The sequence below is a fragment of the Heliconius melpomene genome, chromosome 18 (assembly GCF_056956725.1).
Source record: "Heliconius melpomene rosina isolate 202511_hmr_F chromosome 18, ASM5695672v1, whole genome shotgun sequence".
Classification (NCBI taxonomy): domain Eukaryota; kingdom Metazoa; phylum Arthropoda; class Insecta; order Lepidoptera; family Nymphalidae; genus Heliconius; species Heliconius melpomene.
Genome location: NC_140406.1, coordinates 5189525 through 5206346, shown reverse-complemented (window position 1 = coordinate 5206346; position 16822 = coordinate 5189525). Strand labels below are relative to the sequence as shown.

At 31.7% G+C, this 16822-nt stretch overlaps 3 protein-coding genes across 3 annotated transcripts; 2 read left to right on the top strand and 1 right to left on the bottom strand.

The window, feature by feature from the left end:
- The first annotated feature begins 395 nt into the window (after positions 1–395).
- Positions 396–1048, top strand: LOC146529343 (HIG1 domain family member 2A, mitochondrial). Its single transcript, XM_085202427.1, has 2 exons — positions 396–670; positions 778–1048. Exons 1-2 carry the CDS (start codon positions 541–543, stop codon positions 942–944), a joined length of 297 nt encoding a protein of 98 aa, XP_085058553.1. The 5' UTR covers positions 396–540; the 3' UTR covers positions 945–1048.
- A 1228-nt stretch (positions 1049–2276) lies between these two features.
- Tasp1 (Taspase 1) lies at positions 2277–5203 on the top strand. Its single transcript, XM_085202423.1, has 4 exons — positions 2277–2495; positions 2565–2693; positions 2766–3580; positions 3851–5203. The coding sequence occupies exons 1-4, from the start codon at positions 2468–2470 to the stop codon at positions 3992–3994; spliced, it is 1116 nt and encodes a 371-aa protein (XP_085058549.1). The 5' UTR covers positions 2277–2467; the 3' UTR covers positions 3995–5203.
- Positions 5204–5533: 330 nt separating this feature from the next.
- On the bottom strand, positions 5534–16635 carry Girdin (protein girdin). The gene is made up of 7 exons (XM_085202422.1): positions 16409–16635; positions 15032–15448; positions 13121–13404; positions 12808–12978; positions 12033–12249; positions 9095–11696; positions 5534–8232 (listed from the first exon to the last, which is right to left on the bottom strand). Exons 1-7 carry the CDS (start codon positions 16463–16465, stop codon positions 7895–7897), a joined length of 4086 nt encoding a protein of 1361 aa, XP_085058548.1. The 5' UTR covers positions 16466–16635; the 3' UTR covers positions 5534–7894.
- Between the last annotated feature and the right edge of the window lie 187 nt (positions 16636–16822).

The following is a 16822-nucleotide window of genomic DNA, read 5'->3' as shown; positions in this document are numbered from 1 at the left end:
CTTATTAGGCCGATCAAAAAATTTATCGTTTGCTTCGCGCTATCTCTTCTACACTCGGCTCGTGGAAAGTGAAGTGACATTAAATTATGATTTTGAATGCGTGCAGCCGGCGTTCTTCGATTTACAAAACGTTATCACGAATATTTTTATTATTTAATCGATGTTATATTTATTTGAATATGCGGCCCGCAATCGTTATGACATATTCGTAAGCGGTTTTTGAATAGTTCGCTGATTCTTGTGAAATCAAAAGTAAGCTAAATAATTTAGAATGCTCTCACGACTGATTAGAAAAAACAACGGACAATTTTTTTTTTAAATATTATTTCATCGAGATCAACAAATCGATAACAATTGGCAGTTTCTGACAGTTCTACAATCTGATCCATCTGATCGTTCATGATTTGGTTGTTGTTTGGTAGGTTGAATTTTTACGATAAACAAATAACTCAACACTTAGTTTATTACCTATATAAAATAATAACAAAATAAAGTTTCATATTATTTTATTGGAAAATTTATATTTTTATTCGTATAACAATGGCAAATGAGGAACCAACTGATCTTGACTGGTTGCAATTGCGCCGCGACATGGGTCCTGTGCATCATGTTGAAACTACCCAAGAAAAATTTATTAGAAAATTTGGTGAAAATCCTTTTGTTCCAATAGGTAAGTAGTTGTCAATTTTATATATCTTTATATATTCTAGTAATTGTAACCTAAAGAATATTATATAATAATTTAATAACTTATAAATTAAAATTGATTTATTTTAGGATGCCTTGCTACAGCTGGAGCTCTTTCTTACGGCTTATGGTGTTTTCGAACTGGGAGGACTCAATTGTCACAGCGAATGATGAGACTCAGAATTGTAGCCCAAGGTTTTACAATAACAGCACTTGTTGCTGGTGTTATGATGACTGCTGGAAAATCTATAAATTAATGTGTTTAATGTTATTGAAATGATAAATAAAATGTATATAAAATAAAGCACATACTAGTAATCACATAATATATCTAATAATAAATTAATTATGTTAAAAGAAATATGTTATATTTTGTTTTATTTATCATCTAGTCATCACAATCAATGATGTAGTAATTAAATGAATGACGACTAAAATCAACTGTTTGTAAATTCAAATTCAAAATATTCTTTATTCAAATAAACTATAAAAGCACTTTTGAATCGTCGAATATACATGTCAACAAAAAGCTACCACCAGTTCGGAAGGCAGTTCTGCTGAGAAGAGCCGGCAAGAAATTCAACATTTACTCTTTTCAAAGTCAATGGTATATTTTACTATTACATTAGCTGGCAGCTATCCTGCCTGACATTCAATAGACATTAATTCCATACTGATTTATCCTCTAAATATTCTTGAACAGTGTAATAAGCTTTAAGTATCCTGCACACAGCAGCGTAGGCAGATGGAACCTAGTGTTAAGACACTCTGTTCCCCACTTTCTACCGAGTTCTGGAGGCATTGCGTGTTGAGTGGCAGAATTCAACGCCGCGCTTTGCCTCGACACCAGAGCAAAGAAATGAAAATATAAAAGTAAATAAATATTTCACTTTCTCGAGCGGGGATCGAAACCACAACCATCGCGTTACAGTCGCACCATTGTACCGCTGTGCCACAACGGCCTCTGGTTTGTTTATTTAAGGATTTGTTTATTTAATTTATATTTTTTGAGTCAAGATTCAAAATTTTACTAAAAGTAAAATAAAAAAAAAACAGCTTTACGCTGTATCCCGCTCACAGCAGGGTAGACAGAGAGAACCTAGTGTTAAGTCAATGCCTTCAGAATACGGCGGAAAGTGGGGAACAGTCTTCCACTTTCCGCCATATTCTGGAATCTGGAAGCATTGTTTGTTGAGTGGCGGAATTCTACAATCTACATCACTACCAAAAGTATACTATTATTATTTTTTATATAAAGAAGATATAATTCATTTAAAATATATTTATTTTAACATATATAATAAATAAATTATTACAAAATTGAAAATACATATGGCTAAAGTGAATTTAAATATAACAGTATGTATGAATATGATAACGTGTCGCATAAAATGTAGTAATTTTTACTTTCATATTTTATTAAACTATTAAATAATACAACATGTTTATATTTATAATAAAATTTTAAAATTTAATATATACTTAGACTATCTAACTTATTAATTTATTTAGAACACAGCTAAAGCAAGTATTGAAAAGTAGAAAATCTTTATATAACCTACTACTAATAACACATATGTTATTATTGGTCTGTGCCCTGTGGAATACTTGACTTGAGTAAATGTATTCTGTGTACTTGACATACTATTGTTTTGTTTTTAAAAGCCATAAACAAAAAATATATTGATCTGTATTGTATTTTATTTTTGTATCTTAGAATAGGAATATTTCAATAAAAAATATGATTTAGACTAACAATAAATAATTCATCTGCATTACGATGAATGGATTTGTAGCCGTTCATTGTGGTGAGTTAAATTACCTGTTTGTATTTTACCTTGGTTCATTTAAACCTGACTAACATGTTAATATTTTAGGCGCGGGTTATCATAGTGATACCTTAAGAAAAGAATATCAGCGAACATGTTATTTAGCATGCCGTAAAGCAGCTGAGGCTCTGTCACTAGGAGGCAATGCCGTTGATGCTGTAGAGAAAGCCATAATAGGTTTGTAGTATAAGAAATAAAATTTTACTCATGTACAGTAATATATTTATTATTGATAATATTACATTCTAGAACTAGAAAACAGTCCATTAACAAATGCTGGATATGGATCAAATCTTAGCTGGGATGGATTAGTAGAATGCGATGCATCAATAATGAATGGACAAACCTTGCACTTTGGGGCATGTGGGGCCGTATCGAACGTTTGGAATCCAATAACATTAGCAAAACAGCTTTGTATGAAGCAATGTGAGAGCCTATCATTAGGGCGGGTACCACCTTGTATACTTACAGGTCAAGGTGCTAAAACTTGGGCAGAAAGAATGGGCTTGCAAGTAGTAGAAGAACACAAAATGATATCTACTCGTGCCTTCCGAAACTATAAGCACTGTAAGAGAAAATTAAAAAGATATTCAGTACAAAATGACTTAAAGTTCAGTCCATTGGACACTGTTGGGGCTTTATGTGTAGATTCAAATGGGGTTGTTGCTTCTGGCGCTAGTTCTGGGGGAGTCTCATTAAAGCATGAAGGACGAGTGGGTCAAGCAGCTTCATTTGGAAGTGGTGTTTGGGCAGTCACAAGTAGAGATAGTGTAAGACCTTCTATCGCAGCATGCACTTCTGGGTGTGGGGAACATCTCATTAGAACACAACTAGCTAAAAACTCAGCTGAAAGTCTACTAAATACATCTCCTACACTTGGCTTAGACAAATGCTTAAAAGAAAACTTTTTAGAGTCACCTTTCTTATGGGATATACCTGAGAGATTAGGAGGTACATTGGCCCTAACTTTTAACTCACAAATTGGAGAAGGTGAACTTCTCTGGGGCCATACAACAAAAACTATGTGTGTTGGATACATGTCTACTGAAACTGCTAAACCAAAGGTAAGCTGAAGTAAACAAAAATAAAATTAAATTATTGTGAGTATGGACTTTGTAGCACAGTGAGTCAATGTTCACTGTAAATGTAGTTCTTGTGGGCTTAATCTCCACTTGGAGGAGTGCAATGAATGTCCTTGCGCTGGAAAGGCACTCAGAGGCTTCATAATCTTAAATTTAGGCAGGAAATGGAGATAAGAGTATTGTGGCATTAGGTTCTCTGTGCTACAAAAAAATTAAGAAAAAAATATTAATATTGCTTTTTCAATTTTACAGTGTATAATTTCCCATTTGCCACCAAGAGTGGAATCTGGTCGCAAAGCTGTTGTATCAGGAGTACCATTCAAAGTGTCAATGCAGCCAGCCCCAGTATTGCAGTGGGAAATAAAGACTGAGCCAAATCTAAATGGATCTCTTTGACATGCCACAAAATATTTTGTTACTTAACATATACAGTATATATTATAAAAATTATGAATTTTTTTCAGAAAATTTATTAATTTTTAACATGAGGACCTAAAACTCCGCTTGTTGGAAGTTGTCCCAGTGCTTTCATCACTTATAAATTATAATAACTCTCCTCAGGGAACTTTCCCAGACCTTTTCGAAGAGACGCAAGATTGAGTCCTGCTATGTTAAATTTTTTATGTTTTCTAGAAAATATTTTTCTAGTGTGGTAGTGTGGAATAATAGTTTAAAAATATTAAAAATAATCATGAATAAATCTATAATTGATAATCTTAACATTGTAATAACATTGGTATATGTACTTAAATATTTTCTTTATATTGTAAAGGTGGTCCTTTAAAGATAAATAAAATATTTAAGTTGATGATTAAAAAAGAAGTTAGGTAGGTACTATATATTATATCACATACATTAAAATATCACTCTCAGTTTGATCTCTTGTAATTTAAAATGTATTCAGTAAACGATATGATATTTTTTCAATTATTTTCATAACTGTGTGCCACAAACATTTTGTGAGTTGTTCCTTATCATATAAATGTATAGTATAATTATACAAAAAAATAAATAGTGCTAAAATACACTGACAATAAACACTGCCAATTTAATTTACAATAGTGATTATGACCTCAAGTGTTCTTTAAAAAATAAGTTTAATTTTTCAAAAATATGTTAATAAAAATGCATTACTTTCAATTCTATGGATATTGGATTTATTCTTCCATCCATTATAGACCTGTTTAGTTCTGGCATTGGCATCCATAATTCAGGTGACACGTTAACGGGGAGGGAGGTGGTGGATAAAATGTGACATTGTATCACAAAGATGGGATGGGACATCATCATTGACTTAACAGAAATAATTTCGAAATTGCGCTTTTGGTTTTGTATGGTTTTTTTGATTATGGCGTTTAGATTTTGTCATTTCTACGTGTAAAATATGTAATGTGACACTAGGTAGGGGGATCCCATAAATAAATGACAAGCTAAGACAAGGGAGTCTAAAATCATGTGACTTAATATATGGATGGCACTTAATCTTCAAAAAGCCAAATTTGAAATCACACTATGTTCTAAATTTTGTTTTTTATAACGATTATAATTTTCTGCCTTGAAGTATTATGTAATTTTCTTGAAATAAACATATTCTTACATAATAAAGCTTTAATGAATGTCCTCACATATAAGAAAGTCAAACTAAGTATATCCAAGGTAAGGAAGAAAAAAGTCGTCGTTCGAGACATTTCATTGAGTGGCGGATCTTAACGCAATTTTTGGCTTATTACCAGAGCCAAGAAATAAAAAATAATTTATTCGCCCGAATGGAAATCGAACCCACAACCGTCGCATTTACAGTTAGAAGCTGTTGCCATGTCGCCCTCAATTATTTAACTATAAGAAAATTATGATTAAAAGTTTATTAAAACCACGTGCTTTCTGAGATTTATCCCCATTGAAAATTTCATAAGAGGGTAACAATAAAAAACTATAAATATTTCGATGTTTTATTCGAAAGAAGTGTGCTAAGATACGTAATTCGGTGAGAGGCGATTATTAAGTACATCACAATATAATACAAAAATAAAAACGGTTTAAAAAAAATATGATCGTATCAATAATGTCATTAATTGCCTTATTATTAAAGCACCACATAGTACCTTCTCCAAACGCAGGGTGCTTACATACGTTTAACCCACATATTCATTACAATTTCGAAATCAAATTAGATAATAAAATTAATATTTTTTTATATGAGTGTTTATTGTAAAATATGATTACGAATAAATATCAACATATATAATGAACGAGCTTAAATTATAGTATTGTTATAATCAATTAAAATGAAAATCAAGTACAAATAACTAGAATTACTATTATTCAGTCTATAAAATGTTAAACAGTTTCACACAGAATAATCTTAATAACATAACTCTAAAGCAGACTTAATGGAAGTATATGATATTAATTTCATACCAAGAAGTTGACAAGTGAATTTGCATACATATTTTTTATCGTAATTAGGATAAGGATTGTTTTTTATAAGGTGACTAAATTATTAAATCGATACAAATTTATATACTTATTTTTAGATACGTATAAAAAAATACATAGCGAAATTTGAACTCTCGCCTCTTTGAAACCGTCCAAGCGTTCGTTCTCATCAAGCGATACGTCAAAATCGTAAATTCTTATATGCTTGTTACAACTTATTTAAAGTTACGAAAGGTTTTTTTTTTACTGCACGAAACAAATATGATTTTCTGAATAACTCTTACTAAAGACCTAATTATGATTAAAAAAGTATGTACGCAAGTCGACTTATTAAGTTATTTACGCCTGATAGTTAATATTTTGTTTATACACTAAGAAATAAGAACAAAAATTGTTTTAAGGAAGAAAAATTACAATATGTATAATAATTGCAATTGTTTGTAGCTATAATTCAATATTACCCAACAATGAACATTTGTACTAAAATGTGATTTAACTTATACTATGGATATATAAATTGAATTAATTAGTAAATTGTAGTATCTAGTTTTAATTGTGATTAAATTTGTGTACAAGTGTTATATTAAATGCATTTTGTCATTAAATATCTAAAGTAACATATTATATTTTAAAAAATTATGTTACATCAAGATAAACTTGAAGGTACATCAGCAGTGATATTTTGTTTACGCAATCTACGTATTGTTTGTGAATTACAAATAGTTACTTTAATATAACGAGCATAAGTTTATATTTCCTTAACATAAAAAAAATCTCATCAAAATTATAGCTATATAATGTGTATAACTAACTGTTACATATGTCAGTGAAAAAAAAAAAGATATGAATATTATTAAGGTGTCACAGACCACTGGCAAGGGCTCTTTTATTATCATTTCATTTACAAATCTATATAAAATTTTTCCTTCCAATTATTTTAAAATATCAACCAATTTAAATATAAAATCACAACAATATATAGCCTCAAACAAAAATGTCAATTTTTTATTGTTTCACGCTGTATCTCACACACAATAAGCATCGAGGTAACATAGGGTTAAGAGACTATTATTCCCCGCACACCGCCCAATTTTCGAGAATTTGCATGTTCAGATCAGAGCTTGGAAATGAAAATAATTCAATCTCCCGAGTGAGAATCGAACCCTCAAAACCAAACCCACCAATTGCGTTTGCAGTGAGAGGCGTAAGTTTTACAAATATAAAATATCATACACTGGTGTAATATCATTTAAAAAAAAATCATCATAGGTCATCATATTATACCCAGAATTTTCTTAAATAAATGCCGATTTAATACTGGTATCATATAGTAAACACATTATAGTGTTATTTTAAAAAATGTCTAACAATATAAAAAATATCGATACAGTCACACTGTTACCACTTTCAAATCAAAGTTCAAGGCATCCTTTCAGTCTATCCAATCCAGAACATTCTATAACCAACCTATTTTCTATAATATTAATATTTATAATATAAATACATAATTATATGTATAATATGTTTGATATTTAATTAATACATACATTAATATGTTTTAAATTGATAAAGTGTCTGTCTAAGTAAACTAATTTTGTTTAAATGTTAGAAAGGACAAAAATGCTACTAGGCTCATCCAAATATTAAATAACGGGGCTATCAAATATTAAATAATTGCATGACCATTTTGACCTCGCACCTGTCTTTGTCACATTTGTAAGATGTCTCCTACGTACACGACGTGTGAAGTCACACATTTTCAAATTTACATTCCTTTTACCCCTTTTAACATCTAACGTAATTTATGGATGGCCAAAAAGGGCTGTAATTTTTTTCACATTAAATGTTAAATAATATCTTTCAAACACATCCATATTCATACCAAATGGCGGTTTCCTTTGAATTTTCAGGCTTATCGCTTCTACTTGCTCTTTTATCCCGCATTTCCTCCCGCTCCAAGTTATCATCAACAGAGCGTGATTGTTCCGACATTGGCCTATGGTTTTCTATAGGTCTTTCGTTTTGACAGGCACCGTCACCTATCACTGTAGATATTCTATTATAAACTAAATATGTTGGATTTTCTTTAACCGGAGTACTTTGGGGTTTGTTGTTTATATTGACTTCTGGGTTGTCGTCAGCCAAGTACACGGTTCTGCGAGTACCGGCTGTTCCAAACACAGGAGATGGGGTCGATACTGTAAAAGAAGCATAGCATATAATCATAATTTCAGAGCGTTTTAGACACAAATTTCAATTGACATAGAATGTCATTGATGACTTGTAAATATACATGAAAACTTTTTTAGGTTCACATATAATCCCACAATGCAAAGAAAAGTGTCAAGTCGTTCGCACTTCGTTTTTATTCTTTTACCTGAATTAGAGATATTGCGTTTTGATTAGCAAAACCCAGTACCGCGCTTTGTTTGGCTTGAGTGGGTAAATAAAAATAATTCATTTCCCTGAATGGGGATCGAATCTACAGTGTCTGCTTATAAGCAGACACTGTCCCGTTGTTTCTTGATGTGCACTGAATTAAATATTAAGCATTTGTACATATATATACAGGGTGTCCCAGGAGTCAACGATAAAACGAAAGCAGGTGATAGACCAAGTCGTGACAGTTATGAGAAAAATATAAAAAAAAATCTGTGTCATGTATTTTTTATATTATACTGATTTAAAAAAATATCGGAAAAACCGACACCCTGTGATGATTTTTCAAGTCTTAAGACTACAAATATTACTCTTTTTTCATTTTTTTTCTGTTATGTAATCATGAGTAACCCTTCTCTGAATTACAGTTTAAGATTGGAACATACCTGCATCGGTTTTCAATAAAATGCCGCGTTTTTGCCAAACATTAAATTCAAAATATTTAGTACACCCAACTTTAACCGACCGTACTATAAAAAAAATGTACTACACTGTTTTTGCAAGTAACTTTAAAAGTTGGCGCATGTCACGACTTGGTCTATCACCTGTTTTCGTTTTATCGTTGACTCCTGGGACACCCTGTATATATAAATAGATATATTGTGATAATTTAAATTGTACCTGCTGGTAAACTAGTTTCGCCTTCTATTCCTTGGAAGCTGTTTCTATGAGTGGGTGGTACAGCTTTATGTGGTCTACGTCTTAAAGAAGCTCTTATAAGGGCATCATCCCCACCCCCACTGTGAATAGAGGCCGAAGATAATCTCCTAACGAAATTACCCTCATTCATTCTTATTGGGTCAAGACTATGAATCGATCCCGACATGTCTATGTCGGATTTCTTAAGCAAGCTATCATCGAACCGTCTACTAAAACTTGAGTCACTATGTCTTGGCGATTCGACACTTGGATTAGATGATCCCTGGTCTGGATCAGAATTTTTTGACAATTTCTCCAAGTCCTGACTCCCAGGATCTGATTCACCGGACTCTGATCCTGCCAAAGTTAACTGAGACTTTGATCGATTAGCATCTTCAATCCTCTTGTTACTCCTTGAAGGGACTTTGTTTATTAAATCGGTACCGGCTTTCCGCACTCTCTTTACAAATGATGCACCAAAACCACGTCTTTTGGTTGTACAATTATCAAGCTTTTTATAATGTTCCATAATCTTCTCTTCTAGTTTCTCTTTCTGACGGCATAAAGCGTTAACTCTGTCAGCGAACATTTTTTCTTCTTCGTGGTAATGTTGTTTGTCCTTTAATGAATGCGCTAATAATTCGTGATATTGCGTTAGTAGTTGCGAGACGTGATCCATTAAAGACCTTCTGTCAGCATCCAAACTTTTATTCATTTGAATTAACATTTCGCAATGTTGGTTAGTTTTACTTATTTCTAACTCTAAGCTGGTGATCACTTCTGTTTTAGTATTTATTTCCCCTGATATTTCAGTGTTTCTTAATTTTAATTGTGCAACTTCACTCCTGATATTTCTATATTCCTCTTGCATATTTCTATATTCGTTTTTCAGCCTGTCACTGGCAGTGAACAAATTTCTGAAGTCTTCTTTTAGTTTGGAATGTTCAGCTCGAAGATTCGTTAGATTTCGCGATTCAATTTTTAGATTTTCTCGCTCTAATTCAAAATCAGAAACTTTTTTTTCGTATGTCGTCAATTTTTCTTTTAATTCTCTATTTTCTAGTTTTAAGTCTCTTATAGCTGCCTTTACAGGTTCTTTTTCGCTTAATAACATTTCATACTCTGTATTTAGTTGCTCATGAAGTGTTTGTAACGCGACTTGATCTCTTAAAAGATTATCTTGTTTATCTTTTAGTACTTCTAATTGTTTGACTATTTCTTCTTTTTCTGCTGCCAATTGACTGTTAGCAAGTTGTAGAGTCATTTGTTGTGAAATTAGAGAACCATTTTGGGAATTTAATGTTGCTACATTGACCTGAAGTTTAGCATTTTCTGCTTGACTATTTTCTAGAGACGCTTGCAAAGCAACCAAATCTGCCGTTAATTGTTCTATTTGAGGATTTGTCACATTATCATCAGTTTCTGGTTTTTCTTTATTATTACAATTACACGAAACCAATTTCAAGAAATTAGCCTTTGCAGCTATTTCTGAAACTAATGTCTCGTGATCAATGTTAGTGATAATTTTTTCTAATAACTCTTCAACACTGACATCTTTAGATATAACATCGGATGTATTGATTCCCAGTTTATCCATACAATTTCTAAGCTTGTCGAAATTTACCTTTTCTAATATAAGATCTTTTTGAAGTGTTTGTATTGTTTCTGTATCTACTTTTTTATTTGATTTCAATTCTTGTGTTTTTTGTTCCAAGTCTTGAAGGCGACCACTTAATGTTTGGTTGATTTCTATTTGTCTGGTTAATCTTTCGATTTCCTTATTTTTAAGTTCTATTTCTGTTGTAATAGTGTCTAGTGTTACATCTTTTTCTTCAACAGCTTCTCTTAATTTTGTCACTTCTCTTTGTAGATTGTGTGTTTCTTTTTCACTGTATGTCAGTTTTGTTTTGAGTTCTTCAGTTTGTATTATAAAGCGAGTGACTTTTTCGGCTTCAGGTTTTACAGCGTTTAACTCCTTAGTCCTGGAGTCTAGTGTCTTTTCGAGGTCGTCAGCCCGTCTTTGTATGGAATCACATAACATTTGAATCCGTTGTTTATCTTTTGTTAAAGATTCTAAATGTCTCTCGAAATCTTGCAGTTTGTTTTTTTCTGAATCTCTATCAATAGACTGTCTATCAATAAACGTTTTTTGGTTATCTAAAGAATCTTGCAATTTTCGGTTTTCTTCTAAAGCATTTTTAAAGACATCTTCCAACTCCCTATTTTGTTGTTTGAACCTGTTGCAATTTTCTTGTAATTGTTCACATTTTAGCGCCAATCGTTTCTTTTCTTTTTCTAATTCTAGTACTTTATCGCTACTTTCCAATAAGGACTGCTCCCTGAGACTATCGATAGTTGAGAGAAGTCTTTTATTTTCTAATTCTAATTTTAATGCTCGAGCTTGAGCATTACTAGTTAATTGTTCAGATAAACTATTTTCGCCAGATTCTAAAGTATTTTCGCATTCATTGTCAGTGTCTAAATTGCTATTATTACTTTCACTTAAAACAGATCTAGTAATATATTGCAAATGGTTGTTTTCTTCAATGAGTTCTTGAATCTTTTGTTGATCTGCATCTCGTTCCTGTGACGTGAAACCAACAAAATTAATTATAAAGTTAAAATTAAAACATCTTACACAATATATTATTGTCTTTTTCAGGCTTGCGAAGGTTATACATTTGGGCAATTAAATTTGCCCAAATGCGTAATTTTCGCTGAATAAATACAAATAAAAAAGTAAAGAAGCTTAAGAACTGTAATAAATAATTTAAATACATAGTATCAAAAATCGTTTAGGCATTGCCTTAGTCTTACAGTGAATATTTAATATTTTAAAATGTATAAGAATAATAATATGGAGTAAAAGAGTCTAAACATCTGTAGAGTTTTATCAGTTATAAAAAAACCTTTAACTTACTAGAGCAATGTCATTGGCTTCCCTCTTCAACTTAATCATCGCTGCTTCCAGTGACAAGCACTGATCTGCCCTTTTTCGGGCTCTCTGCAATTGTTCCTCTAAGGCATCCCTTGTTTCCATTAAAGCTTTATTATCTTCACGTAATTCTGCCACGCGCGTTTTATAATATTCCGCGTCAGCCAAACGTTCGCGATATCGTAGAATTTCTTGTTCCAATCTGAAATTAATGAATAAGAAGAGAAGATAATGAAATACCAGAGAAGAACTATACGACACATTAATTCGAGAGTTTAAAGCCTTCAGTTTACTAAGATAAAGAGATGAGACGTAATCTCAAAAGAGGGATTTAATAGGATATAAAAATAAAGATAGAACATAACAGTCGCTTAGTCGCTTAGTCGCGCGACATGAAAGTGTGGCGACAAGCGCTTGGACTAAAACCGTCTTAGATTTAGGAGGCGCGGGTTGGAGTGTTGTTTAGCTTTACTTTTTATCCTACACATAGTAGGGTAGACAGAGGAAACCTGGGAACCTAGTGGTGAGACATTCCGTCCCCATTAAGATATTTCCTTTCGCCACCTATCACCAAATTCTCGAGACATTTATTGTAGAGTGGTATAACTCAACAACGCGCTTTGCTTCGTTAATGCAAAATGAAAACAACAAATATTTCATCCAACAATTATTCATCCTAGTGGGAATTGAACCCACAACCTGCGTGTACCTGCCCTGCACCACAAGGTTCTAACATGTTAAATGTAATATATAAAAATACCTGTCACATCTCTCTGCCTTTTCTCTTAAAGCATCAACTTCATCTCTATAGCCGGTTGCTTTCCTAGCTTCGTTAAACCATTCCTGACTGTCTGTACGTAACTTGGCCAGAACTAGTTTCGTGTGTTCGAGCTCTTCCCTGCATTCTGATAATTGTTCTGATTTTTCTTCTCTGCAAACAATTTATAATTTTTTTTTATTTCACGCCGTATCCCGCAAGGAATAAATAATGAAAAACACAAATTTAAGCGTCTTTGAATTAATATCTCGTATAATACCTTTTTCAAAAGATTTAAAAAATTGAAAACACTTACAGTTCCTGCCTCTGTTTTCTCAATCTTGCTTTCCAGTCCGCTAGTTCCACAGCCAAATGCTGACTTTCGCCATTACTCTGATTAACACTTTGCGTAGATCTGCTTTTGCCATTTTTGTTTTCCGTTTCGTGTTCACACAAGCCTTCATTAAGTACTAGAGTGGCCCAATTTTGTAGATAATGATCGCGTTCCTTCGCCAACCTTCTCATATGGTTAAACATTGTAGGTGATTGAAATAGATCTATTGCGTCTGGTGTTAATACTACAGTTTGCATGTCTGTTACCTAAACATAAAATGTTTTATGTTATAAGAGTTGTAGCCGGCGACTTCATTTGTGTGGACTATAAAATATGAAATGTCTTTTTTCCTATTCCCGTAGTAGTAGAAATTTCAAGAAATCGTCTCTTAAGTTTAATTATTTATTGACCAAGAAACTTTTATGCCAAATTTTAGCTTTGGAATTGGAAGTCCTTCAGATTTTATATAGAATCACTTAGAAGCTATTGGCTTCCAATCTCCATTCTGGTCAATATTAGGGAAATAAATTATGTTTTTGTAGTAGGTTCTGTAACTTCCGAATGAATATCATTAATTAATAATTATTAATAAATGAATAAGCCTTGAATTATGAAAAAGCATGAATGAAATGGATATATAGTTATATATATCAGATTAACATATGTATTCATATATAAATAATAAAAGAATATGCAGTTTAGAGGAATAATAACACTTCTAAAGTCCATAAACACAAGTTTTATATAACATAAATATAATAAAACTATATCTAGAAATTTCACTTCAATAATAAAAAAAGTATTATGTCACACTATAAATGATCCAATAAAATTTCATTTAACAGACATTTATGAGCAAAATTTCCATATTGATGATTTGATTATATCAAAATGTTTATATAACATGTTAATAACGAAAGGTGTGATATATTGATAACAAAATCGTTTATTTAATAACTTTTTATAATCACAAATCATCATAGAGTAATCAAATGCTTAGTATTCATTTACAGACATGGCACTTATATGGACTTGTTATGAAGGTAAGTCAAGGTCTATGTAACAGATTAAGTCTGACTGTGGCATACATTGCCTAAACTGTTTCCTTTTGTGGTAAAATTAATGATTAAACCTTGAAATGAGTTCATCTTAAATATTTAACTTATAATTCAACTAAAAACGAATAACCTGTTCATGAATGCTTATATTTAATATATCATTAAGATAAAATTTGCAATTTCATTTTTTTATAGCTTTACACTTTTTTTCACATAGCAGGCTAGAGGAAACTTAGTGTTACGACAATCAATTCCATACACACCATCCAATTTTCAAGACTTTGCACTTTGTGTTGAGTGAGCTCAAAGCTGTGCTTTGTCTACAAGAGCAAAGAGATATAAATAATTTAAATATTGCCCTGAATGGGGGTCAAATCCACACCTTTTCAGTCAGACATTGTCACTACTGCACCATAATGGACACATAAAATTACAAAAACTACACAGGATATACAATTTGCATATCAGTAGATAGTTACTGTTCTTATAGAGCCCCTATTGGTGATAAGACCCCTATGACTTCTGAAGATAATGAAAGACAACAACACTTTTACACCAAAACACTTTAATAAACATAAGAATGCTAGCAAAAGAATAAAATTGGAGGCTGTCATAAGCGCAGAGGCATAACATGTGAATGTAAATGCAATAGCTATGTTTTCATTTCCTCACTCTGATTACAAGAAATGTGTTAGTTCTGACCCTCAACACATTGTCTCAAAACTTTTGCAGAAAGTGAAGAATGGAGTGTCTTAACTCTTACTTAATAACAGAGGGACTGTTATATGAAGGATACAGTGTTAAGCTAAAGAAATAAATAACAATATAAACAAACCTGTTTTATACATTCCACAATATTATGCTGCAAATCAACATCCAGTTCTTTAATTCTTGTGATAAATATTTCTTTATTAGGACACTGTACTGCTGCTCCTAATAAAAGAAGACTCAAAAGTTTCATATTTTCCAATCCTTCCCTTGATTCTGGTGCTTTTCCTAAGCAAATAGACTCCGGGACAACCAATAATGTCATTCCTAATTCTTCATCATACAAAGCTTTCACATTTTTTACAATAGCGTCAAAGTTTTTGACCCTACCTAGGAGTAGGGCTTGATCTTCAAGACCAGTCAATTTGGTTATGTGAAACGAAGGTTCTGGATCAATCTGGAGGTAGATATGGTGCAAGATGTCTCCATTGAATAGAGACGAATACTCCTTGATACTTGTAGCATCGGGAAGACATGATTTTAGCTGTTGAAGAATATTTTTTAATATTTTTATTGTATTCTCAAGATTATATAATATGTTTTTTAATAATATATTAATACTAAAATAAGCATCTAAACCAATATTATGTAACAAAAGTACTTTTAATATTTATAAGAAAATTTTACTATTAAATTGGACTGTTGTAGTTCAGTGACACAGTATGTATTATTATTATTGTTATGTCCTTGTAGCCCTGATGGTTGTGGGTTCAATTCCCATTCAGGGGAATGATTAAGTTTCATTTCCTTGTTCTAGTAACAAGATTCTACTACTCATCATGCAATATCTTGAAAATTGGATGGTGCTTAGTGAACAGCAGCTTAACACTAGGTCCACTCAGCCTAAATTACTATATGCAAGATACATAGTGAAACTTAAAAAAATTAATAGAAGATAAATAATAAATGTGAAAGTTTAAACTTCTTGGTATAATTTTACAAAAGGAAAACAAAAGATCAATATCTAATTAATGTAACTCAAGTCTGAGAAGATATAAAGAAAAGAGGTCAAGTTATGGTATTGTTTATAACAATGTCTCTTTTAACATTTTTTTCTTAAATTCATCTTTTGAAATTAGAAACTTAATTGACATTTTTGTATCTTAAAAAAATATCATTAACACTGTCTGGAAGTAAAAATATCTAAGTTAATAGGTAAAGCTTAACCATATTTTAGAATATAGAACAGTAGATACACATATATTAACAAATTATTGATAAAAAGCTTTCGTTTTCGTAGTTAAAAGCTGTGCACATAATGTAAGCGATGTTGTATGGCTATTTTAACTTAAAGGTGCACCTATAAATAACACACACATTCACATAAATGTACAATATTTTAAAGAACAATGAATTAAATAATACGATTAACTAGATGCATAATGATGCATTAATATTTTATGCCTAATTCAGGTACTCAGGGCACGGATGGTTGATCACTCACCCACGAAACAAGAGGTCCGCTCAAGAAGTCTTCTATCTCTGTAGCAGATGCGGCCATTCTAGTCAACTGTTAAGATGAACCCACTATATTTTTTTGGTATCGCCTGCATAACATGGTATAGAAAAAATATTTGAAATAAGTATGAATCAAAAAGTAACTAAACATCGGCAATAAAATACTAAGACCCCTCGTAGTATATGTGCAAACACCGTAACACGATTTGACAATTTGATGATATATTGACAAGAAGATGACATTAATGCAGTTAGTGTTCTTTATTTTTGGTGCAATTACATAATGAAAAACTTTAATTGCAAAACACTTACAATTAAGAAAATTAACTCGAAGAAAAATTACAATTTTCATAAATTCTTATAAAATTGTATGAAAAAATTCCTTGTCAAAATGATACCG

Coding starts and splice junctions, on each gene's coding strand:
- Tasp1 (XM_085202423.1), top strand. CDS start 2,468: ATGAATGGATTTGTAGCCGTTCATTGTG. Junction 2,496..2,564: donor ATTTGTAGCCGTTCATTGTG/GTGAGTTAAATT, acceptor TTAATATTTTAG/GCGCGGGTTATCATAGTGAT. Junction 2,694..2,765: donor TGTAGAGAAAGCCATAATAG/GTTTGTAGTATA, acceptor ATTACATTCTAG/AACTAGAAAACAGTCCATTA.
- LOC146529343 (XM_085202427.1), top strand. CDS start 541: ATGGCAAATGAGGAACCAACTGATCTTGACTGGTTGCAATTGCGCCGC. Junction 671..777: donor AAATCCTTTTGTTCCAATAG/GTAAGTAGTTGT, acceptor GATTTATTTTAG/GATGCCTTGCTACAGCTGGA.
- Girdin (XM_085202422.1), bottom strand. CDS start 16,465: ATGGCCGCATCTGCTACAGAGATAGAAGACTTCTTGAGCGGACCTCTT. Junction 13,405..15,031: donor TTGTGGAATGTATAAAACAG/GTTTGTTTATAT, acceptor TTTTATGTTTAG/GTAACAGACATGCAAACTGT. Junction 8,233..9,094: donor CGAAACTAGTTTACCAGCAG/GTACAATTTAAA, acceptor CTTCTTTTACAG/TATCGACCCCATCTCCTGTG.